This window comes from Taudactylus pleione, unplaced genomic scaffold (genome assembly GCF_031769625.1).
Source record: "Taudactylus pleione unplaced genomic scaffold, aTauple2 ptg001865l, whole genome shotgun sequence".
NCBI lineage: Eukaryota > Metazoa > Chordata > Amphibia > Anura > Myobatrachidae > Taudactylus > Taudactylus pleione.
Window position 1 is genome coordinate 282,259 of NW_028286262.1, and position 22,554 is coordinate 304,812.

General features: G+C 45.1%; 1 protein-coding gene across 3 annotated transcripts in view; it reads right to left on the minus strand.

The window, feature by feature from the left end:
- Positions 1–4,742: 4,742 nt before the first annotated feature.
- The window catches only part of LOC148436254 (uncharacterized), a 35,223-nt gene continuing 17,411 nt past the window's right edge, over positions 4,743–22,554 (minus strand). For 2 of the 3 annotated variants that reach the window (XM_088465121.1, XM_088465122.1), the window contains exons 2-8: positions 14,642–18,792; positions 14,335–14,515; positions 14,159–14,260; positions 12,701–12,961; positions 10,106–10,140; positions 8,850–8,919; positions 4,743–5,029 (exon numbers count right to left, since the gene is read on the minus strand). In XM_088465121.1, coding sequence (XP_088321247.1) covers positions 5,019–5,029; positions 8,850–8,919; positions 10,106–10,140; positions 12,701–12,961; positions 14,159–14,260; positions 14,335–14,515; positions 14,642–18,649 — 4,668 coding nt within the window. In that variant the 5' untranslated portion in view covers positions 18,650–18,792 and the 3' untranslated portion in view covers positions 4,743–5,018. The remainder of the gene's footprint in view (positions 5,030–8,849; positions 8,920–10,105; positions 10,141–12,700; positions 12,962–14,158; positions 14,261–14,334; positions 14,516–14,641; positions 18,793–22,554) is intronic. The other variant, XM_088465123.1, reaches the window with a different exon arrangement.

Below are 22,554 nucleotides of genomic sequence, written 5' to 3' on the forward strand. Positions count from 1 at the left end.
TTTATTGGAAGAGCAGCTTCTACAGATGTCCACCTTCCCTGAAAGAAGTGTGGACCCATCACCGCTCCCCAGCCTCGGAGACTGGCATCCGTCAGAAGGGCCCAGTCTGCATTCCAAAAGGGGCGCCCCGTGTTCAGGTGAGCCGTCTGTAGCCACCAGGCCAGAGATAAATCGCACCTCCGGGGAAAGCACCATAGTCTGTCTTTATCCTTTTGGGCGACCCATTCCATCCGGAAAGGATCAGCTTCTGCAAAGGTCTCGAGTGAAACTGGGCAAACTCCACCATGTCGAACATGGATACCATGGATCCCAGTAACCTCATTGCTGAGTGAATAGACACCCGGCGACTCTGCAGGCAAAGACGGACCTTTGCCTGTAACGAGAGATCTTTTCTCCCGTCACCAAGATGCTCTGATGTTGGGAATCCAACAGAGCTCCTAGATGGAGCATCCTCTGTGATGGCACCAGGGAGGACCAATTTATCAGCCAGCTGAGAGACTGCAATAGAGACTGTTAGTTGCAGATGGCGCCGAAGTTTCTCTGAGGACTCTGCCAGTAACAGGAGATCGGCCAGATAAGGTAACAGGCGGACTCCCTGCAACCGCAGGTGGGCTGCCATGACGGCCATAACTTTGGTGAACGGCTGAGGTACTGTAGCCAGACCGAAGGGCAGAGCCTGAAACTGGAAATCTGAGGAAGCACTGGTGTGCTGGGACAATAGGGATATGCAGGTAAGCATCCTGAATATCCAGCGACACCATGAAATCCCCAGGTTCCATTGCTAAAATAATGAAACGCAGGGTCACCATCCTGAACCGAGGAACCCTCAGAAATTTGTTGAGGGATTTGAGGTTGAGTATTGGCTGGTAGGACCCATTTGGTTTCTGCACCAGAAAAAGATTGGAGTAATACCCCAATCCCTTCTGAGACAAAGGAACAGGCACTGGAGCATCGAGTGCAATACCTTCTTGAGTTCCCGGGCCTTGTCCTGATTGGACGGAAGGCCCGTGGTAAAAAAAAACGGCTTGGAGGCCTCCTGCGGAAGGAGAGGGCATACCCCTGAGAGACCACTTCTCTGACCCATGTGTCTGAAGCAGTCAGACACCAGCTCCGGGCAAATTTCAGAAGTCAGTCTCCCACTTTGGGGTCCCCCAAAGAGAGGCCCGTCCCGTCAGGCCGAAGGTTTGTCATCGGACTTGGGAGTCAGACGTCTGGTACTCCAAGCCTGCTTCTTAAGCTTTGCAGGTTTCTTAGCGGCAGACCTTCTTGGGAAGGACCGTACCCTGGACTTATTCTGTGTTCTGTAGGGCCGAAAGGACGAAGAACCCGACCCTGATGGGACTGTAGCTGATGGCAAGCACGCAGACTTAGCTGCTGCTAGAGTGGCCACAATTTTGTCCAGGTCAGGGCCAAATAGGACTTCTCCATTGAAGGGTAAACCCTCCAAACCCTTTTTGGGAGCAGCATCTGCCTTCCAAGACCGCAGCCACAGGATACGACGAGCCTGCCGAGGAGATCCTAGACGGAAGCAAGCCCATATCGAACGCTGCCTCATTAATGTAGGTAGCCGAGTCCCTTAAATTACCCACCAACTTCACCTGCTCAGGTGACAAGTTTGGGTCCAGGAATGCCTCCAGGGTATCAGCCCACTGTTCCATGGCTCTAGCCACCCAGCACACGGCCATAGCTGGTCTGGACACACCTCCTGCAAGGGAATACATAGATTTTAGACACATTTCACCTTGCGATCTGTGGGATTTTTTAAGGAGGACATGGAGGGTATTGGCAATGTAGCACTTCTTACTAGACGTGTGAATCCACTAGTGGCGGGGTCTCCCATTTTGAAAAAGAAATTTTCTGCAAAAAGGGTATGCCACCGCCATACATCTAGGGGGCTGGTAACGTTTACCTGGCTTTTTCCACGCCTCCTCTAAATGATCCACTAGCTGACCAGATAGGGGAAACACCGTAGAATCACCTTTAATATCCCTGAAAAAGGCATATTTTGATTTGGCTACAGGAGGTACGTCATCCTCAATAATCAAGGCCATGCACACCGCACGTATGAGGCCTGGTATATAGACCTTAGACTCAGTTTGTCTGGGTCCGACAGGTCCAACATCTCACCGTCACTTGTCGTTACATCATCCTGATCACCCTGAGGTTGCAGCTGATGCTTCTGCGGCCACAACGACGACTCCCCTTGTAAAACATCCGACAGATGTTGCACAGAGGTAGACAATGAGCTAACCCACGCAGGTTCATGGATGACCTGAGGGGGCGATATTGGGAAACTGAGGTACTACTAACTGTCTGGGGAACCCCTGAATATGGGACAACACCATAGACTGCTGTGAGACCCCCCATCTGGGGAAACGCAGGGGGTGTCGCCAGCTGGCCCACTAGGGTTGTAAGTGCCTAGCAAACCGAGCGCACGGTAGCTCCTGCACAGGTGCAGTGACAGAAATTGGCCGTGCCTGTCTAACACGCCATACATAACCCATCAGAGTTACCATCACCCTCTGCCAGTGGTACGAAGCATATAGTACACTTAGGCTGAGTGGAGAACTCAAGCTCACTGTCAGACATCCTGTGTGACCCAGAGCTGTATGTGACAACCGCACTCACAATAAACTGTATAGTGAGGTAATAACCCCCTTGCAACACCGCACCGCAAGGGCTTTAGCAGAGAAGGGATAGTTAAATAAAAAAAAAAAAAAGACTGACAGTTGTGAAAGTGTAAGTAACAGGCAGCAGCTAGCATTAAGTCACATACAATGCAGAATACAAAAAACCCTGCACTATCTGCGCTTTATCAACTACACAGACCTAAGTCTGGTAGGAAACAGCGCTGCATACACTGACCTTGCACCGGAGGAGAGGTAAGCGGGGGGACCCAGACCACGATGCCGCCGTTATCAGCGTCCAGCAGCGCTTGCCAAGTTGTTCAGAAAATGGCCACTGAGGAGCAGAAATGAGGCTGGTCCAGGGGAGGAGCGCATGCAGATGCCTAACCACAGTGGAGAGGCCATGTGCAGCGGGGGAGGCGCCGGCTGCCGAGCTGGGAAAGCGCACTCCCCTGGCGTGCATTTAACCCCTGGGACGCTGGACATTACTGTTTCTGTCCAGCCCGCTGTCCCAGGAGGTAGTGGAAGCGCAGGGATCAGTAGCCTGGTCCACACTGCAGCCAGTCCCCAGGGAGCCCCCTGCCTGGGGACTAAGGACTGTGTTATTCGGCGAGGACCCACCGCGGGACCACGCCGCTTACCTGCAATCCCCTTGAGTCCGGCCACAGTCTGGGCAACCGGGGTCACAGCTAGCTGTGACCCCAGTTACCCACCAGGATCCCCCAGATCAGTACCGGCGTTCTGGTACCAGCGGGGTGTAGGAGCGACGACATGGACGTCAGAATGGACTGTCCATGTTGTTCACTCGTTAGGTGTGCAGCCACAGCTGCGTTGAAAAACTTCAGGGGCCTTAGAGAACCCCCACTCTGTACAGTGCATCCGACTTCGGCCAGGCACCGACGAAAACTGAGTGCCTGAGGCTCGGGGGCGGGGTATAGGAGAGGGACCCCAGTGCATCCTCGGAGGATGGAAGATTTTTAACTCTGTGGTGCCTGGATGTCTGCCGCCATCGGCTATACCCCAGGGTATCCTGTGGATACCCGATGGAACCTGAAGTAGAAAATATAATCCTTGCATGCTCTTCACTCCCGTATCAGACTTCATGGTGGCACCCACACCAATGGCTTCGCTATCGATATGAGGTTATTGCAGGCAATACGCTGATGTTTTTTTTCCTCCATTTTCTTTCAGAGTAAGACTGAGCCATGACCTCAGGGCGAGACCAGTGTCATATGGTGCATTCAGAGCAACCTTACAGACATAAGCAATATTGCATTGGTTATATGTAGTTTCTTTTAAAAAGAAATGGCTTTGTTAAATCTCATTACAAGACAGATTTGCTGCAATAACGGCTTCTCAGAGCACTACTGATATATTTTACCTTTAGTATGTTATTGCAAACCTGAATGCTCCAGCTGAGGCTGCCAAAGGTTCTGCTTTTGTATAGTGTATCAATATTATACCAGATTACTTGATTTAAGTTTTAAAATGACAGATGAATGGGAAGTGTCTTGTGCCTTTTCTGAAAAACTAGGTTTTTGCACATTTGGACCGATGTTCTCCCCAGGATCAGTTTCACAGATGCTCCACCCAGTGCTCTACTTACTTTACTGTGTCAGGCAGAGTAACAGAGATCTCTCCCTGTCTTTAAGAGGCAAGTCCCGGTTTGCATGGTGAGAGCATTTCAGAGGGTAGATGGAGGGTGCAGGGCAGCAATGTGTGCCAGCAGGCAGCACTGTACACAATTATATTTGTGTCCAGCCAACAAGTTGGCAATATCTGCAAGAGTCCGTAACTTTGTGTGCAGCCAGATTACACTGCCCCCACCCGGCCACCTAGCAAATTGTGTATAATAGTAGAACATGCTTTGTGTTGTACAGTTCTACTCTAACAGGTAAAAATTATGTACATGCTGAAAAAAATAAAATAAAATATAGTTGCCATTTAGATTCTTACATTGTTTCTCTATTAGAACAGATGGTGGAGGCCCTAGGGAAGGAATGGGAAAAAAGTGTATTGGATAATCATCTCCAACGTGGCACTGTATGTTATGCCCACTGGAGCATTTTCATTCCAATGCCCAGAAAAGACCAAAGTAAAAGGAGCACAGCAAGTGATGAGTGTTTATTTTATAAAGTATGTAAAGTTAAAATAAGTTACAATATAATAGCACAAATGATAAACATGATACAAAATTCAGAATTTACACAGTCAGTTTAGGATACAGTTAAGTAGCAATGGCTAGTGCATACAAAGTAGCAGCTTCTGTCCCATCCAATGACTATAGGCAGCTTGGCAATCCGTTTAATGTGCAACACAAGTCCTGAGCGGAAGTGTTTTCTTCATGTTACAGTATATAGCAACCACGTGAGCCTCCTCCGGTTTTGCAAGTTATACTTTACCTGATAAAGCAAAAAAAAAAAAAAAATGTTTTCACAAAACTGTTAATATACAAAGTTTATAGAGTACACACATGGAGAGGGAAAACTACAAAGGCTTCATGAGGACCAAGATAGTTGGAATCGATATGAAATACCGCCGGCCGCATGGTATAACCTAACCCTCCTTAGGGGTGCCTAACCCTAACCTCCCCAAGTGCCTAACCCTAATCCCCCCTCTAAGTGCCTAACCCTAACCTCCACCCCAAGTGCCTAATCCTAATTCCCGATCTAAGTGCCTAACCCTAAGCCCCCCTTCCCCGCTGCCTAAACCTAAGTACCCCAGGGGGGGTGCCTATCCCTAAGTCCCCCCCGTGGGTGCCTAGCCCTCGCGGTGGGGGTGCCTAACCCTAAGTCCTGCCCCGGGTGCCCTAAACCTAACCCTCCCCCAGCCCGCGGCTGTCCTTCGATTGGGATGCTGGACGCCTGTCTCCCGGCTTCGGGAAAATGTCAGGCGTCTACATCTAGACGCCCGGCATTTCACCCTCGCCGGAATATGACAGTCAGGAAGCCGGCTGTCGGTATTAAGGCAGCCGGTTTCCCGATTGTATACCGGATAATTGTACTTCAACAGTTTGGAAGCCAAAAGGTCCTGTAGAGTGGAAGTTAATAGTCTGAAGTGTCGTAGTAAATAATCCATTTATAAAATATAATAGGGGAAAGGTCATCACTACATTCTTCTGTTACTGTAAACAATAAAATATACTTCAAGCGCAATGATAGAAACTATGCTAGTAGTCTTTCCTAAACTGCTCTTGCCATACACTATATGAGTAGACAATAGGGTTGTGCTTGAAGTGATATTTATGATAAGGTGGAATGTGGTTGTTCTACGGAAGCTCAGTCCTTGTGAGCACTAAAACATTCAGAAACACTATAAATCTGCAGTTTAAATCTATGTTTGCAACCAATGCAACTGGGCAAGTTGCACTTTACATAGATGGGCCCAATACAGGAGTTAATCGATGACGCATTTTGTAGCTGCTTAAGCTACTTCGTGCAGGACACTACTAAAAAAATTCTAAAAATGATTTTCATCATCTTTTGTTTAATTGAACAAAATACAGTGAGAGACCCACACTAGACAGTTGTAAGTACCACTACCTTGCCACTGCCATACCCTAAGAGGAAGACCATGAAAGGAGGAGATACAGGTATTAAGCAGAGGCAAAAAATTATGGATCACAAGATTTGGAATCAGCTATTTTATAGAAAAATATATATATATCTCAATCACTATCCAAAGTATTTTGTTAGGCAGAGTAAAGGTGCATACACACACACAACGATTCTGTAACCAACGATTTTCTGTCAGATTTTCCCTTGAAAAAGTGAACGATTTTTGAAGTGTAATGAACGATTTTTACAACGATGAACGAAAAATGTTCCTTCCCTTTATGAAAATCGTTATGTTGGACAGTCTGAAATGGATGATGAATGATATCTACAAACTGGAGCATGCTTGAACGATTATCGTTCATCGTTATAACTCAGAAACTGAACGATTTTTTGAACTATTCTAATGAACGACAAATTCAAAAAATCGTTACCTGTGTATGCACCTTTAGAGAGGCTTGTGGGAATTAAGCAGCAGCACATTTTATCTTAGAACATGATCTAGATCTTTTAATGTTCCATTGCTGTGCATAGATTCTTCATTTTAGAGCGCTAATGGTTCTTTCCATACAATTGCCTGTTACAAAATTTGTATTGCAATTGATATTACCCATAACAAACATTTCTATAAAAGGATATAACACTTTGGCAATCTTCTGGGAATTACTGGAAAAAAAAAAAAATTCTCTGCTATCAAATTTTTGCCTAGAAATGTACTGGAGTGGAGTGTTGTCATCAAGACCTCTAATCAGTAAGCCAGCCATGTTGCTCGGGTGCATTTAAAACAATCTGAATGAACAAATTATATGGGTCCTAGGTTACCATGTTGGCCAGCTCCATCAGGGATGAGATACAGCAAAAAATGTTTGGTGGCTGTTTATTTTGCTGCACTGTTTGAGGAGATTTCTATCTACCAGGAGCTCACACCCAGATGTGGGTTTGTGGTGTACTCCCTACTCCAAAAAGCATCAGTGATTTGCTAATTGGATATAGAGAGAGATATAGAGAGAGAGATATAGAGAGAGAGATATAGAGAGAGAGATATAGAGAGAGATATAGAGAGAGATATATAGAGAGAGAGATAGAGAGAGAGAGATAGAGAGATATAGAGAGAGAGATATAGAGAGAGAGATAGAGATAGAGATAGAGATAGAGATAGAGAGAGAGAGAGAGAGAGAGAGAGAGAGAGAGAGAGAGACTGGCCTAAGTAGACAATTAGGAAGCTTTCCACTTTAAAGACACCCCAGATAAGCTACTTGCCAATTTATTTTAATGCACACTGAATATACAGGGTGTCCCATAATGATGTAACATTTTCAAAGCAAGTATCTAGGACTAGAACAAGCACATTTATAAAGGCCCAGATTCATCACGGATCGCAACAGCGTACGCAGATGGGTCGATGGTGCTTACTGCCGCATGCATCACAGTGCGTGTGTGAGTTAGCATTACGATCGCCCTGTGATCACTCACGCGTGAGTGACGGGAGGTCAGCGTTTGGCGGTGGTGACGTGGGAGTGGTAGGCGTAACGCAGGCGTGCCAGTCTGTTTGAACGTCGTTGCATGGGCGTGCATAAATTAGCCACTGCAACGGTATACGTAGCTTGTGTACTCATTGCATGCAACGAGGTTAGCAATTTCGGACCTGCTGTAATTCTGAACGAGGGGGACTGCAAGGTATTACGGATGCGAGACAGCGGTAGTGGGAGTCTCTATGCTGGCCGTGCTAAGGCTTTGCAATTGCATTCATTAGCATATTTTCACAGCAGACCTCCATGCATAATTGCAGCTGCGGTCACAATAGCAATCCGTAGCGAATCAGGCCCTATGTGTAACACATAACCAAGGTTCAGGACTTCATAGCACTGTTAAGGAGCGTACACACTGGGTGATAAAGTGGACGACTGAACGATAACTATATAGTTATCGTTCAGTCATCCACTTTATCGTCCATTTTTAACCCCAAAAAGATAAACAATGACGACGCGCATTCCCGCGGGTCGTTAGTCATTATCGTTCATCGAGCTGACAAGCCGGCCAACCTGACGATCTCGTCAAGTTGCTGCATGTCAGGGAATGGGGGAGAGAGCCCGGCGCTGAACGATATCGTTAATGATATCGTTCAGCGGCTGTGCTCAATGTCATGAACGACATTGAGCACAGCCTGCCGGGGACAACACTACACGATATCGCTCAGAGAGCATATCGTGTAGTGTATACACACCATTAAAGGTTTGAATATCACATCCCTTAGATGGTCACCACCTCAAAGAGAACAGAGTGTGTGCCCACGACTAGACTGGTCAGCAAGTGGGTGAGAGCTTCTCTGCTCAGCCATAACATTAAGGATCAATGTGCAGAAAAGGAGACAAACATTAATTACCAAAGTCAGACTTTGAAATACAATACATTTTAAAGATGGTCAAGTGCCCACACTCTTGTAAGTTAAAAATAAAACATTACGGCCCTTTATATTTGTGGTATCCACACAATAATTTTCTGAAAAAAATATGTTGTTATCAGCACCCTCTTGCTTTTGGTTTTTTTTCAGAGCCCACCTGTAGGAGGAATTAAGTATTAAGATCTGTGTTAGAGGGTACTAAGTGCAGGATAAGGAAGTTGGTGTAAAAAAATTAAATTAATTATATATAAAATACATTATACTCACCAAGAAGTTTCTTGAGGTCTTCAAGCTCCTGCAATAGCTGGCTATGCCTCACATGACAGCACTTACAGGTCTAGAAGAAAAAAATAAATAAAAATAGTCTGGAGAATAAATAACATAATAAAAATTCAGAGCGACAGAAAACAATGTTTCAGTTTATTATTTTAAATCTGCGGCTTAATTTTATTACCTTGTTTAATTTGTCTTGTCTGAATTTTTGTTTGAGATGACAAAAGTTACTAAAAGCCTTCTTATAAACGCAATTTAAAAAAAAAAAAAAAACCCCACCAAGGATGCAAGAGTGACTTAATTGCGGATTAGAGAAAAAAAAAACCCCAACAACTTAGTAGTTATGCAGTCATTCTAATGGTGCATACACAGTCAGATTTCTAATCAGATAAGAACGATAATAATTGTACAAATCGTTCATATCTTTGACATGTAGGGCATGCATCGACCAACGATGTGCGTTCCCACATGTCAGATCGACTGTTTGCAGACAGATTTGGACAATTTTATTCATTTTAATACTGTCAGTGAGAAATCGTTCATGAAATAGTTGGTCAAATCGTCCATCTAGCAAGTCTGACCATGTGTATGCCCCATTACTCTTAATAAAAACAAAGGAAGCAATGTATAAACTAGACCACTTACTGCTACTCCTCTGAAAGACATTTAGGGAGCGAATGTTTCCATGTTGCTAGCTCTTACACTTTCAGACCATCGGGGCAAGCCCCAAATACGTCATCCTAAAACTTAAGTCACATCAGACACTACCCCTGCCCCTACATCATGTACCCAGTCAGTATTAGGGAGCAATTGATAGTTATGTGCAGTAACACTGTACACATCACTGGTCATTATAGTGCCCCAACAATGCACCATTTTCCTGCACACTTCTATTGAAGTGTGCAGAGAAAAATCAGACTCTCTCCACGACTTTGCAAGCATCTCTGCTAATTGATTTGTCCTCACAGCCAGAAATCACCACCACGGTGGTATAAGATTGACAGGAGGGTTTTCAGAAATCAGGGATTATAGATAGAGAAAACTGGCTAAGAGGACCACATATACAAAGATTTCTGAATTTTTAATGATATAAATAAAAAATAAAACAAAAAACACAATAATCTTACAGACTTTAGAAAAATACTATAACTTGAATAGGTTTATGTATGCAGCCTCCTGATACATTTTATCTATTGAAAGTATGATCCATAAGAAACAAAACCTACAAGTCACACTAAACTGTTACATACCTCTAGGTGGAGGCATTTCCCTGATTCAGTTTGCACTGTTAAAAAAAGAAAATAAAATATATGATTAAGTAAAATAAGTGTAAATAAGAAAGGTAAAATAATGCATACAATGTGATAACCTGGACACATTCTACACATTCAGGAATACTCTCAACATTACATTATCTACACACATTTACCAGGAGTTAACATTTACCAATGGTAATCTGGGAGCCTCAGACACACAGGACCTCATTCAGAGTTGGACGTTTGCACAACTTGCTTTTCAAATTGCGCACGTGCATCTTTTACCCTATCACATTCTGCTCTTAGGGCTCCCTGTGCCATAGGAGCAAGGATAGATTTAATAGGCGTAATCCTTGGCACTTTCCTGCCATTGACTAATGCATATGAATTGCCAGTTGGTTGGCATTATGAAGTAGCCGGGTGGCAGCAGTGTAATCTGGCTAAACGCAGATACACCTCCTGCTAATATTGCCCACTTGTTGGCTGTACACATATATAATGGTGTCCAGCAATGCACACAGACAGTACACATCTGCTGTCTCCATCTACCCTCTGCAGTTCCAGTTGTCCAAACCACACCCTGCCTCTTAAAAACGTGAGAGGGATTTCTTGGGCTAATTCTGCTGCGGATGCACTAGTAATCGCAGCTACTAACATGGTAGCAGCTGCGATAGCTCTAATATGGTATTGCAGCAGGAGGAGTCATGCCTCCTGCATGCATTACTGGTCCAAGCTGCATAATATTGGATCATCTTCGATCCCATCGGCCAAGTGACCCATGAGGTCATGCAAGCTGGCTGCCGTTGATGCTGAAAAGTGTGCAGGAAATTATAACCAGCTGTCGGAGATCCTGGCCTCGTCACTCTGCAACAACGACGGCTACACCACCTCTGTTTTGGGAAACAGTCGATGCCCTCTCCCCGCCCCGAAACCACAGCAGACTGTCAATCACTGACAGTACTGCATATGCGCAGTACAGGTCCGGTGCATGCACAGATTCGCGATCATCAAGAATCTGTGTAAAAGACTGAGCTGCGTCCGCAACTGAATCAGGCCCTCTATTACTGTTCCTGGCACAGAAACGCAAGTGTGACTCTGATTTTGGCAGTCAGACTACTGGAGCAGGATAGTGCTGGGTAGCATGTCATTTAAAAAAAAAAAAATAAAGCTGTGTGGAGGGTCCAAAAATTGTTCCTGAGGAGAACACTGGCAATAATAAATCATGGAACTATTCCATCCAGCTTCTTTCTCCTCCCACCCCTTTACTAAATGTAAAACCAGCTCCAAGCCATCCAATTGAATACATGAATATCCAAATCAGAACTACTGAGCTACTCCAAAATAGGTGAAAAGTTAGATGAATTATGAAACCTTTGTCAGTGCTCATAACGTATTAGCTTATATAGATCTCAGGAGACAAACACAAGCAGAGTGCAGTGGCCCAGTCCAAAATGTTTAGATTGGTAGAGAACTAGTGAGGTTGTTGTAATAGAAAAGGGGATGGGGGGAGGGCCGCACTGAGGTTACCTCTAAAAAGGTTTTTGGAGATAAGTGAGCAATTATTGCATTAAGGAGGATGCCCAGTCTGATCCTAATTACATCAACCAAAATAAGGCTAGATATCTTCTGTCCAAATGTTTTTGTTTGGAATAATATCAACTGTTTTCATTCCCCATTGTTCAACTATACCTGTATTAGGGAGCAGGCTGTGAAACCACAGACACAAGTTGACATCGGTATTGGCACCTACCTTTCTAATGCCGAGTACACACAAACAATATCGGCTCGATTTATAGTTTCTGGGCAAATAGGAATGACAAATCTAGCATATCCTGAAGTGTGTATGCCCGATATGCGCGCTCCCGCTGTCGCAGGAGATGTTCTGGTTGGCCATGCTGCGCGGTCAATCAGAAGATATCGTGTAGAATGCCATGGTACGAATGCAGCATGGCATCCTATATCACGCCATCACCCACTGCATCGTGCAAGTGTGTATGCACTTGCCGATGCTGTCCCGTTGCCAGTCAGATCGGCCGGCTACACATCGTTCTGTGTGATATATCGAACGGCCGATACATCGAGAGTGGGCTGGCAGGCGTGTACCTTGGATAGATTTGAACAACGTCATTCACACAAATCGCATGTTCTGCAGCACAGCAGATGGCCGCTATAGCTGCATATATATCGGCGCATTGCAGTGTGTATGGGCACAAACACCTTGCAGGGACCACCAGTGATTGACATCACAGCTGGGTGTGCAAATTTAAATGCCCACCCAGTTGTGATGTCAGCACCGACACATCGAGCGGCCGATGATCGGTAAGTGTGTATAGCTTACCTGATCGGCCGCTCTGTCCAATGGTGGGTCGGTAGAAAGATCTGTCTGGTGTGTACCCACCTTGAGTCTCCTTGTTCCAAGTATACAGAGAAGATTTAATTGAAGTTAGAAGGAACAATTGGCAATGATCAGAGTCCACACGTTTGGTTGTATATATTCATAGGAGATATTTCCCTTACTATCCTGGATTTTACAAAAAGTGTGCCTGCCCCTGTCCACTGTATTGTAACAAGCAAATATATAAAACCTACCAGAAGTAGTGGCTGGAAGGCTTGCACTTGCTTCTAGGGAAGATAAGGGAAAATTAAGGTTTTCCTGGTTCTCTGTAGGTAGCTCAATAGAACGTGCAGAGCTAGATTTTACACTGCTATGGAGGGAGGCAGATTTGTGTAGATTTGCTGCAGATGGAGGAATCTGTTTTGTGGAGAATCTTGCAGACAAACTCTCACATTTTGTAGAACCAATTTCCTTGCGCGACCCTAGTGCAGGAAGAGCTTTCTTTACCAGTAACCCTGAAACAGACAAACATTCCTGAATAGAAATATGCCCTCAAGCTCAGCTTCTCTAATGTAAGAGCAGACTACCAGGAGATTTAGGACCTCATTCAGAGTCGGTCGAAGAGGCCGCACGGTCGTACGCCACCGATGTTCGCTATACTGCGCATGCATAAAGTTCGCAATGCGCGTGCGCAAACTAGCCGCTACTATCAGAAATTTCTCTCTCCTTGAACACAGCCAGGTCGGTAGTTTGTGTGACAGATTGAGGAGTTTGTCGGTGGTAACAGGGGAAGGTGCTTGAAAACGGGGGAGTGGAGAACCGAACGCAGGCGTGCCTAATTATGCGAACGGCGTTTTGTGGGAGTGCATACGGTTTATGGGAGTGCATAATTAAAGTAGCGTCATGGCACATGTGACATGGGAGGTTTTTACACTGACATGATTGTAGAGCTTAAGAGAGGGTATGGTCAACCTTAAAGCTCTATGACCAGTTCCGATGGTACCCGATTGTCTCGATTAATCCTTATATGCCGGAGATGACGTGTAATGCGTACGAGAAGGGGGCGTATTTTTTTGTCTACCGACCGCTTCCTCCCCTTGGTCGGCTACCGATCCGACCTTAGGGACGCAACTTGCGAGGGAATCATTTGCATATACGGCCCCTTTTCCCTCACGACCGAGCGGCCGCTTCGACAGACTCTGAATGAGGTCCTTAATACCAGGCTATCAAAAACATAAGTCTATACAGAGCTCTACATTGAACTGAACACAGGCATCTAATTTACTGTAAAGGTGCATATCCACTTGCCGATTAAAATGAACGAATGAACGATAACGACATCTTTCACTCGCTCATTAATCGTTTAAAAATCGTCCAGAAAATGTCAAATGACCAGCGATGCAGGCTCCCGCTGGTCACTTTTGACATTGGTCAGCCTGACGATATCGTCAGGTTGACCATGTTCAGGGATGAGGGAAGGTGCCTGCACTGAACGACATATCGTTCAGTGTGGGCACTGCACAGTACAATGAACGACTGCACGAGAATGATATCGTTATCATGCAGTCCTTGATTGTCGGCTAGTGGATACGCGGCATCACACACACACCAGTTTTGGGGAGGGAGCAGTAGAGATCGTTGAAGTGGGCTATGGAAACCTTATTTGGAGGTTTACACAATTCCCAGCTTTATTTCAATTGGCTACTTCTCACCTGGGAGGTTGGATTTAAATTTTGGAGAAGCTCTCTGAGAACGTAATAGCAAAGAGGGGCGTATGGATGTAATGCCTTGTTTTGGCAGGTTAGTTTCTACTTCTGTGGGAGACAAGAAAATTAATTTGTATATAAATTAGTTTTGATCTAAAAATCACATCTCTACATTTCCTTACCAGCAGATGTTAGTGGACGCACACTATTAACCGCTTCTCCACATGCAGGATCCTGTAGGTTGGTAGTGGCGTTCTGAACCCCAACTGAGAAACGTCCACTGTTTGGTGCACACAATCGGGAGGGTGGTTTAACCAAAGAGGGGGCAATGGGTAACTGGGACTGTGTAGCAGTAGGCAGTGTCTGCATAGTGAAGAGAGAAAGGAGCACAGCCAGGGATATTGAAATCAGTGAAAATTAATGCAACATTTTAAAAAATGAATACAAGATCTAGAAATGGTTTAGCTTAAACATACGTTTCCTACAAACCTTTGCAGTGGCAGCTTTGGGAGCCCTAAAGCTGCTTCCTTTAGACTTGTTTGTTATGCTTGCTCCTGTCCCCTCTGTATTTTGCTTCAAGTTCCCGGGACCAACTCTTGGCAAACTTTGGCGAGCCAGTGGGGGCCGGATAATTCCTCTGCCAGGGATACCCCTTGGTGTATTTTTAGAGAACATTGGCTCCTTTGCCGGATTCTGACCAGTGGTATTAAATAGAGCTAAAGATCGTCGGGCAGAAGGAATGCCAGATGTTGGAGGTATCTGTCTGTGTATTAGCCCTGAGGGAGGGCGTATGCATCTTTCTATACAGGGTGGCAGCATCGCGTGCCTTGATATTTGTTTCATTTGGTTGGTATTCAATTCTTGCACTCCCAGAGACTTGAGTTGTGTGGTAAGCCCCTGTTGCACTGGAACCTTCTTTGCGGACTCTTCTGTTATAGAGCCAAGGGACACATTGGGGTCCTGGTGCAGAGAGTCTCGGCATGGTTTCTGAAACTGAAAGTTATTAAAACCTGGAACAGGTGTGGAAGTGACAAAAGAGAGTGACCCAGCAGAAAAGACACTCACATCATGGACATTTTCTTCTTCCTGGATCATGCTACAAGATTCTGAGGGCAATGGATAAACATTTGATTCCTTACAGGTATCCATTTCATTCTGCAAGGAAGCTAACACTACATCACTTTTACAGCATTTTTCTTCAACTGCATTTGACAACTCCCCTTCTGTAACATTGGTTTTGGTCTGTGCAATGGTGCCAACTAGTGTGCCATGATCAGTTACCCCACAAGCCATATCAACTTCCAGAATTTGGTCTCCTGCGGACTCTGACATCTGCGTAACATTTGCTTCATTGAGGTATAAAGTTTCTTGTGGGTGGAGGATAGATGGGATATCAACATTCTCATGACCATTCAGTACCCATGTGTCCTCTTTATTTTCAGTGACCAGATAATCTGAGGGTGACACAGATAGTCGTACACTGTGGACAAGAACCTCTTTTGGAGAAGGAATATGGCTGCCTTCTGAGACCTCTGCAAACATTTGCTTGGCTTTATAACTATGGTGTTCAGTTGCACCTAGAAATGCTAGATCAACTAACACAGTGCCATGTCTTCCAGTCGTATCCAGGATTGTACTTGAAGGTGTTTGGGGCACAGCTTCAAACAACTGAGTATTTGTTATAAGGACCTCATCAAGCAATAAAGCAACATTCTGTGACGCATTGTAGGCAGTTTTTGGCAAAGCATCTTTAGGTGCCTCAATCACATCTACAGCAGAAATCTCCAGTTTGGTGCTGCCAGAAGTATTCGACACTGCCACAGGTTCTTGATTATTAGTTGTAATGACTTCATCATGAATTGAAGTAGTAGACTGTGTTCCATTAGTTGAAGCTTTAGAAGCAATCTTAAGGTCATCTGTGTTGACTGTAATGACCTCATCCATAAATGCAATAACTTCTGTATTACTGGCAGTCAACTGCGGCACTACTTCCATTATTTCTATGTCAGGGGGGTTAGGGATCTCTTCACATATTGATACTATGTCCTGAGTGGTGTTGGCAGAGGATTGAGGCCCTACCTCAATTACCTGTATTGTACTGGCTGTAGTGACCTGTGTGGGGTCAGTTATAATGACCTCATGCAGCAATGCATTAACTTCAATATTACGGGCAGGCAATTGTGGCACTACTTCCATTATTAGTATGCTAGGAGCTGTATGGATCTCCTCATGTATTGATACAATGTCCTGTGTGGTGTTGGCAGATGACTGCGGACCTACTTCAATTACCTGTGTTGAATTGGTTGCAGCAACCTCCTCATATTTTGATACAATGTCCTGTGTGGTGTTGGTAGAGGATTGAAGTCCTACTTCAATTACCTGTGTTGTATTAATTGCAGCAACCTCATGTATTGATGGAATGTCCTGTGTGGTGCTGGCAGTGTTTTGTTGTTCTACTTCAATTACCTGTGTTGTATTGGCAGCAGCAACCTCCTCATGCATTGATGAAATGTCCTGTGTGGTGCTGGCAGTGTTTTGTTGTTCTACTTCAATTACCTGTGTTGTATTGGCAGCAGCAACCTCCTCATGCATTGATGAAATGTCCTGTGTGGTGCTGGCAGTGTTTTGTTGTTCGACTTCAATTACCTGTGTTGTATTGGCTGGATCGACTTCCTCTTGTATTAATAAAACTTCCTCTGTGATGGTGGCAGAGGTTTGTGGAACCAGATCAATCACTTGAGTGGTATTGGCTATATTGATTTCCTCATGCATGGATGAAATGTCCTGCGTGATGTTCGGTGTTTGTGGCACTGATTCAATCACATGAGTAGTATTTTCTGTAGTCACCTTATGCATGGATGTAATGTCTAGTGTTAGGTTGATAGTTTTCTCTACTACCTTAATAACCTGATTGGTAGTGATAGGAGGGAGGAGCCCATCACAAATCATCAGAATGTCCTGTGTAATATTGGAACATTGTTTACTCAGATTTCCTTCATTTAACTGCATAGAACTGCCTACGGTCAAGTCCTCATGCACTGCCGAAATAGTCTGTGTGGTATTGGCCAAGTGTTTGGGTGAGGACTCTATCACTTTGATATTCATTGCAATGGAATCATTGTGCATTAAAACAGCTGGTTCAATTAGGTTGTCAATAAATTTGTGCTCAATCTTCATTACTTGAGTTGTGTCAACTAGAGCATGGGATTTTGGGTTTTGCGTGGTATTGATCAAGCCACTCTTGTTGTTGGCAGAGCCACTCACAGACTCAATGTCACAAGCCTTTTTGTTCTCGAACTGTTGGAGTATTAAAGGTATGAAATGTTCTGTCACGCTTGCTAAAGGTCCCATCACCTCAGTTTGGCATGTAGACTTTATTTCACACTCATTCTTATCAAGCTGTTCAATCTTCGGTCTTTTCTTACTACAACTCCTATTCAGTCTATCACTTAAATAAGAAATCCCTTCAATTCCAGAGTTACTCAAAGATTGATCTTTGATGCAATCAGATACATTAAAGTCATGAAGATGCGGGTCCATCTTTTCCAGATCCAGCAAACTCTCCCCAAATAATGATACCCCCTCCTTTATAGGACTGTTTTCCAGGGAATGCATCATACTGGCCACTTCACAGGCCAGCATTGACTTCATTGGTGTACAGTCGTAGGGAGGAGGTTCTGCATCAATCGTAGACACATCTAACTCCTCCACTTTCCGCTTCACTGGACTCTTCACAACTGCCTCTATACCCTCTATCTGGTTAACTATTCCTTGGCACTCAACAGCAAAAAAACTTCTGTATAGGGGAGTCTGTGTAGGACTTTCCTGTGGCAGGACATCCACAGAATATGAATTCTTGGGAATGACATCCATACTGGATATTTTGTCTTTACTTCTCCAATCCTCTGATGTCTCAATATCTAACTCTATGACAGGAGTAAGTTTCTTCTTGACTTTTTTTGATGCCATTGGAGTGCTGAAATATTTGTTACCATTGTCAACTGTGATCTCAGAAGACTCCAGCTCCTCATTTTCGTTGTAATCTGTGGGGTCTGCAAAATAGGACACGGACATACTAGAGGTGCTTAACAGTTTAGATGCTGAATGACGCTCAGGAGAGGAAAATCTAATTTTAGAGGGCAATAGCGACACATTTTTTGCTATAACAGTTGGGACCATTCCATCATCATTCTCTAATTCTCCTCGATTTGAGCTGTCTGCTTTACCACTCTTCCTTAAGTCTTTACTTTGGAGGACCACAGAGCCCGTGCCTAAGCTATTTGTGAGGTCAGAGCACATATTCCTTAGGTTATGCCCACTACAAGTGCCTACAAAGCAATCGTCTACTCCTTTTTGCAGAATGCCTTTCCTAATTTTGGATTTGTGTGGCAGTGAAGATCTGCACCCAGAGTCGCTCATTCGTCTTTTGCTTGAACCCACGGGGGGATGCAATCCAGCACTCACATCAGGGTCATTCTTTATGTCCTTCAGCACCATGCGCCGCAGCTGATGCAGAGGACTCTTTGTGCCCACTGGCACCAAGGTTGTTTTCCTTGTAGGTCCCTCCAGGTTGGAATACTAAAGCCACTTGTTCAGAAAGTGTGTAATCAATATTTCTAATTCCGATTTTCTTGTACAATCTGAAAAAAATAGCACACGAATGAAAGTTGTTTATGGAGAAAGTGGCCTGCATACCAGATCAGATTTTTTATTTTTTTAAATTTATACTAAGATATTGTGACAGGGACACAGCATGCTTTCACATGAAGTTAATGTGGAGCAGCAGGTTTGTGCAGAGATGGAGCAATAAACAGCATGGTAATGAGATCCAGTCCAGGTTTTCCTGGGATCACTTGTAAGCCACAAGCAAGGTTAATTAGCAGCACCTGTTAATCGGTCTTTAAAGTTGTGTCAGTGCAAATCCAGTGATCCTGACTGAATTAGTCGCCCAGGTTATAGGCCCGGTGGCGACTAGTGCTAGGGATCCTGGACCTGAGGGTCCACTAAAAGAACAGTGTTGCTGTATGGAAGACTCTTAGGGGGTCATTCAGACCCGCTCGCGAGCACAGGACGCTCGCAAGCGGGTCGATGTTACCCCAATGCGCATAATGGAGGAAGCTCCGTCGTGCACATGCGCAAGACCCGGACAGCGACGGCCAAGCTGTCGCTCCGGGTCTCGCACCAAAGGGGGCGTGATGTCGATGGTGACTGACAGCATGCCCCCTTTGGTGGGCGTGCCGGGGGCGTGGCTGCCAGATGGAGGCGTTCCCATGGGAACGCCTACCGTCTGGGTCCGGCCCCACTGACATCACTAGTGATGTCAGTGGGAGTGATTTTGGCTCTGATAGAGCCAAAATCACTCCAGGGCTTGCGGTCACCGAGACCCTACCGCAGGGTCTCGTCGCAAGCCCGATGGTCGCGATGGTCCTGACCATCGCAACCATCTTTTTGGCCGCTCGCATATGCTGTGGGTGGTCACCCACAGCTATGCGAGCGGCCAGGAGGCCGCTCCATTTTTAGGTAGGAGGGCACTGAATCAGAGCGAGCGCTCTGGTCAGAGCGTCCGGCTCTGAATCAGGCCCTTAGTGTTCACTCTAGCTCCTAGAGAGGGCAACCTTGTGCGTGGTCATGAAAAGGGGGGCGTGTCTATAAGACGCGTCCCCTTTTCGTCATACTTGGGGGCGTGCCCGGCACTTAAGGACACGCCGGGCAGCCCCCAAGCGCTGCAGAAAGGGAGAATAGATGCCGGGCGCATGTGCCCAGCGTCTATTCTCCGGTGGTGACCGGGTCACCGCACGTTTCTCCACCCGCGGGACACTGCGTCCCACAGGTGAGGATGGCACCCGCAGGCTGTGAGGGCAGGGTGCTTTCTGCCCTCCAGAAGGAGGACAGGGCGCCGCGCCCCGCTAAAACAGCCTAGCGGGAATGCTAGACTCTGTGTACCTGCTGTAACATCTTGCCTGTTAACATGGCACTGACCTGTATTATCTGCTTGTGATGAGAAAAACTTCTGTTGGATTTTACTCTGGTCTTTTGCGATTATGATCACAATATGTATGATGACCAGCTTCATGATCAATGGTATTTACATAATACAATAGCATTCTCGCTAAACTGTTTTAGCGGGGCACTGCGCCCTGCCCAATTTCAAGAGAGCAGAATGCGCCCTGCCCTTTTGGTGGCACCTCGCTAAAACATAGCGGGTGCAGTCCCGCGGGTAGGAAAAATTGCGGTGCAGCGATCACCGCCGGTGAATAGATGCGCAACAATTGACAGACAGGAGAGCTTGGGGCTACCCAGCATGTCGGTCAGTGTAGGATACGCCCCCAAGAGTGATGAAGAGGGCGGCGCGTCTTAAAGACATGTCCCGCTTTTTCTCATGAGCACACCCCCTTTTCAGGCATGCGCGCAGGACTGTCCCTTTCTAGATCCGGTGCCCGGACTGAGGGTGAATGCCAATACAAGGCCAAGATGGTTTAGTGTGTTATGCGGTCATGTTTCTAGCTCATTTCTGTCTCCAGTCAAAAAAGAGAAGTGTATTGTTGTAATGAGGTTATTTAAATTGACACTGTTGTAATGTAGTTTTGCCAATCCTCCTCAATAGAGACATTTCCTTCAACTATTCTATCAACCAGGCATAACGTCAAGTGTGGTGTGTGCAAAGAAAAAAATAATAATAAAAAAAAAACACCACCAACCTTAGGACAGGGGTATACGAGCTTATATTCTTTGTACCGATTTCAAACAAAAGGTGGTACATATGTAAAACTGCACTAAGCATGCTTTCCTTCTGTATGGCAATCTTATATTTAATGTAAACAAGTGTTTGGGGAGTAAGTTATTCAATAAATTTTTTTAGTTGTGTCATTTTAACTTTTGTAGTAGGGGGAACCCAAACCAACAATTCCCTTGTTATAAGATGATTCTTGGTGTGACGATTAGGCCATTTACATACATTCAAGTACATGAACTGTTTCTATACCACATTTGTTTTTTTTCTAGTGTCCAAGTCTTAACAATACTTAGTTGGTAGAAAATATCCACTGGAAGATAGTGTCACTATAAGTAAACCTTTCCTTCTGGAATTGGAATTCAGAGAGTACCGTGCATCACGCAGAGTTTTTAAAAATTATAGTAGGAACTGTTTACTGTAGTATTGTTCAGGGGCGGACTGGGCCGCCGGGAAGCCGGCCTGGTTCCCGCTAGGCCGGTCCCCTAGCTGCCTTTAGGGGCCGGCGGCTTGCACTTCCCTCACCCACCCCTCTCCTTTGGTGGCCCGGCTGCTGCAATCGGAGCTCAGCTCCGATCGTGCAGCGTTCCAGACTGCTACACACACTGTATGGAAAGGAAAATGGCCGCCGGGGGAGCTGCTGCACATGCCCAGCTGCTCCTCCCATAATCCTTTGCGGAGCCTGTCACTGACTATTTTGCCTCCAGGCTTTCTGCAGCTGCCAGCCGGCCTCTGTGCAGGATTAGTGTAACTATCTATGTGCATGCTGGCTGCTACAACAAGCAGCCTGTGCACACACAGAATGCCGGGCACAGCAGCAGCCTGTAAATTCTGACTATCACACAGTGTGACAGCTGACAGAAAGTAACCCGTTGTATTATACCTAAAATATATGTCTGCCTGCCGCTCCACTTGCTATATATATAAAAAAAAAAATTACACACACACACACACACACACACCAAAAGAGAGCCACTCACGAGACTTTACAGTAATAGTAAAACGGTCCTTTATTCCTACGTTTCAGGAACTTCAACCCGTCATCAGGGACATACAGCACCAAATGAACAGACAAAACCCACATAGCACTTACCCAATCAACATCCTGAAGCACCACACCCGGTGAGAGCAGGGTAGTCCCGGACAACGCTGCCAGACAGCACGTCGCCGTCCGATGACATCACCGGCTCTCCTCTCCCCGTCAGCGCAACTCAGCGTTGTTGGGCAACCCATAAAAACAAATAATATATATATATATATATATATATATATATATATGATATAACCAGCACATCAGTATGCCGGATAGATTATATATATATTTATATTACACACACATTAAGTGCAGTCCAGGCAATATAAATTCATTACCATAATATTTAAAATATGAACTTTAACAAAAAATATAAAAATAAATAATTAGCCCAACAATCGATGTTTGACACAACAATCGATATTGATATGCACAACAATGCCCCCTATATTCACATATCCCGTCTGCTAACCACCAAAAAATTGTCTGTAGTGTATTATGCATAGTGTTCCAAGGTATAAATTTTACATAGTTAAATTTTGCATAATTGAAAATATAGAAAAAAAAAAAAAGCACCCGTGTTATGCAATGAAGCTGATCAGAGCAACTAGCATTTTTTTTGCATAATTGAAAATATAT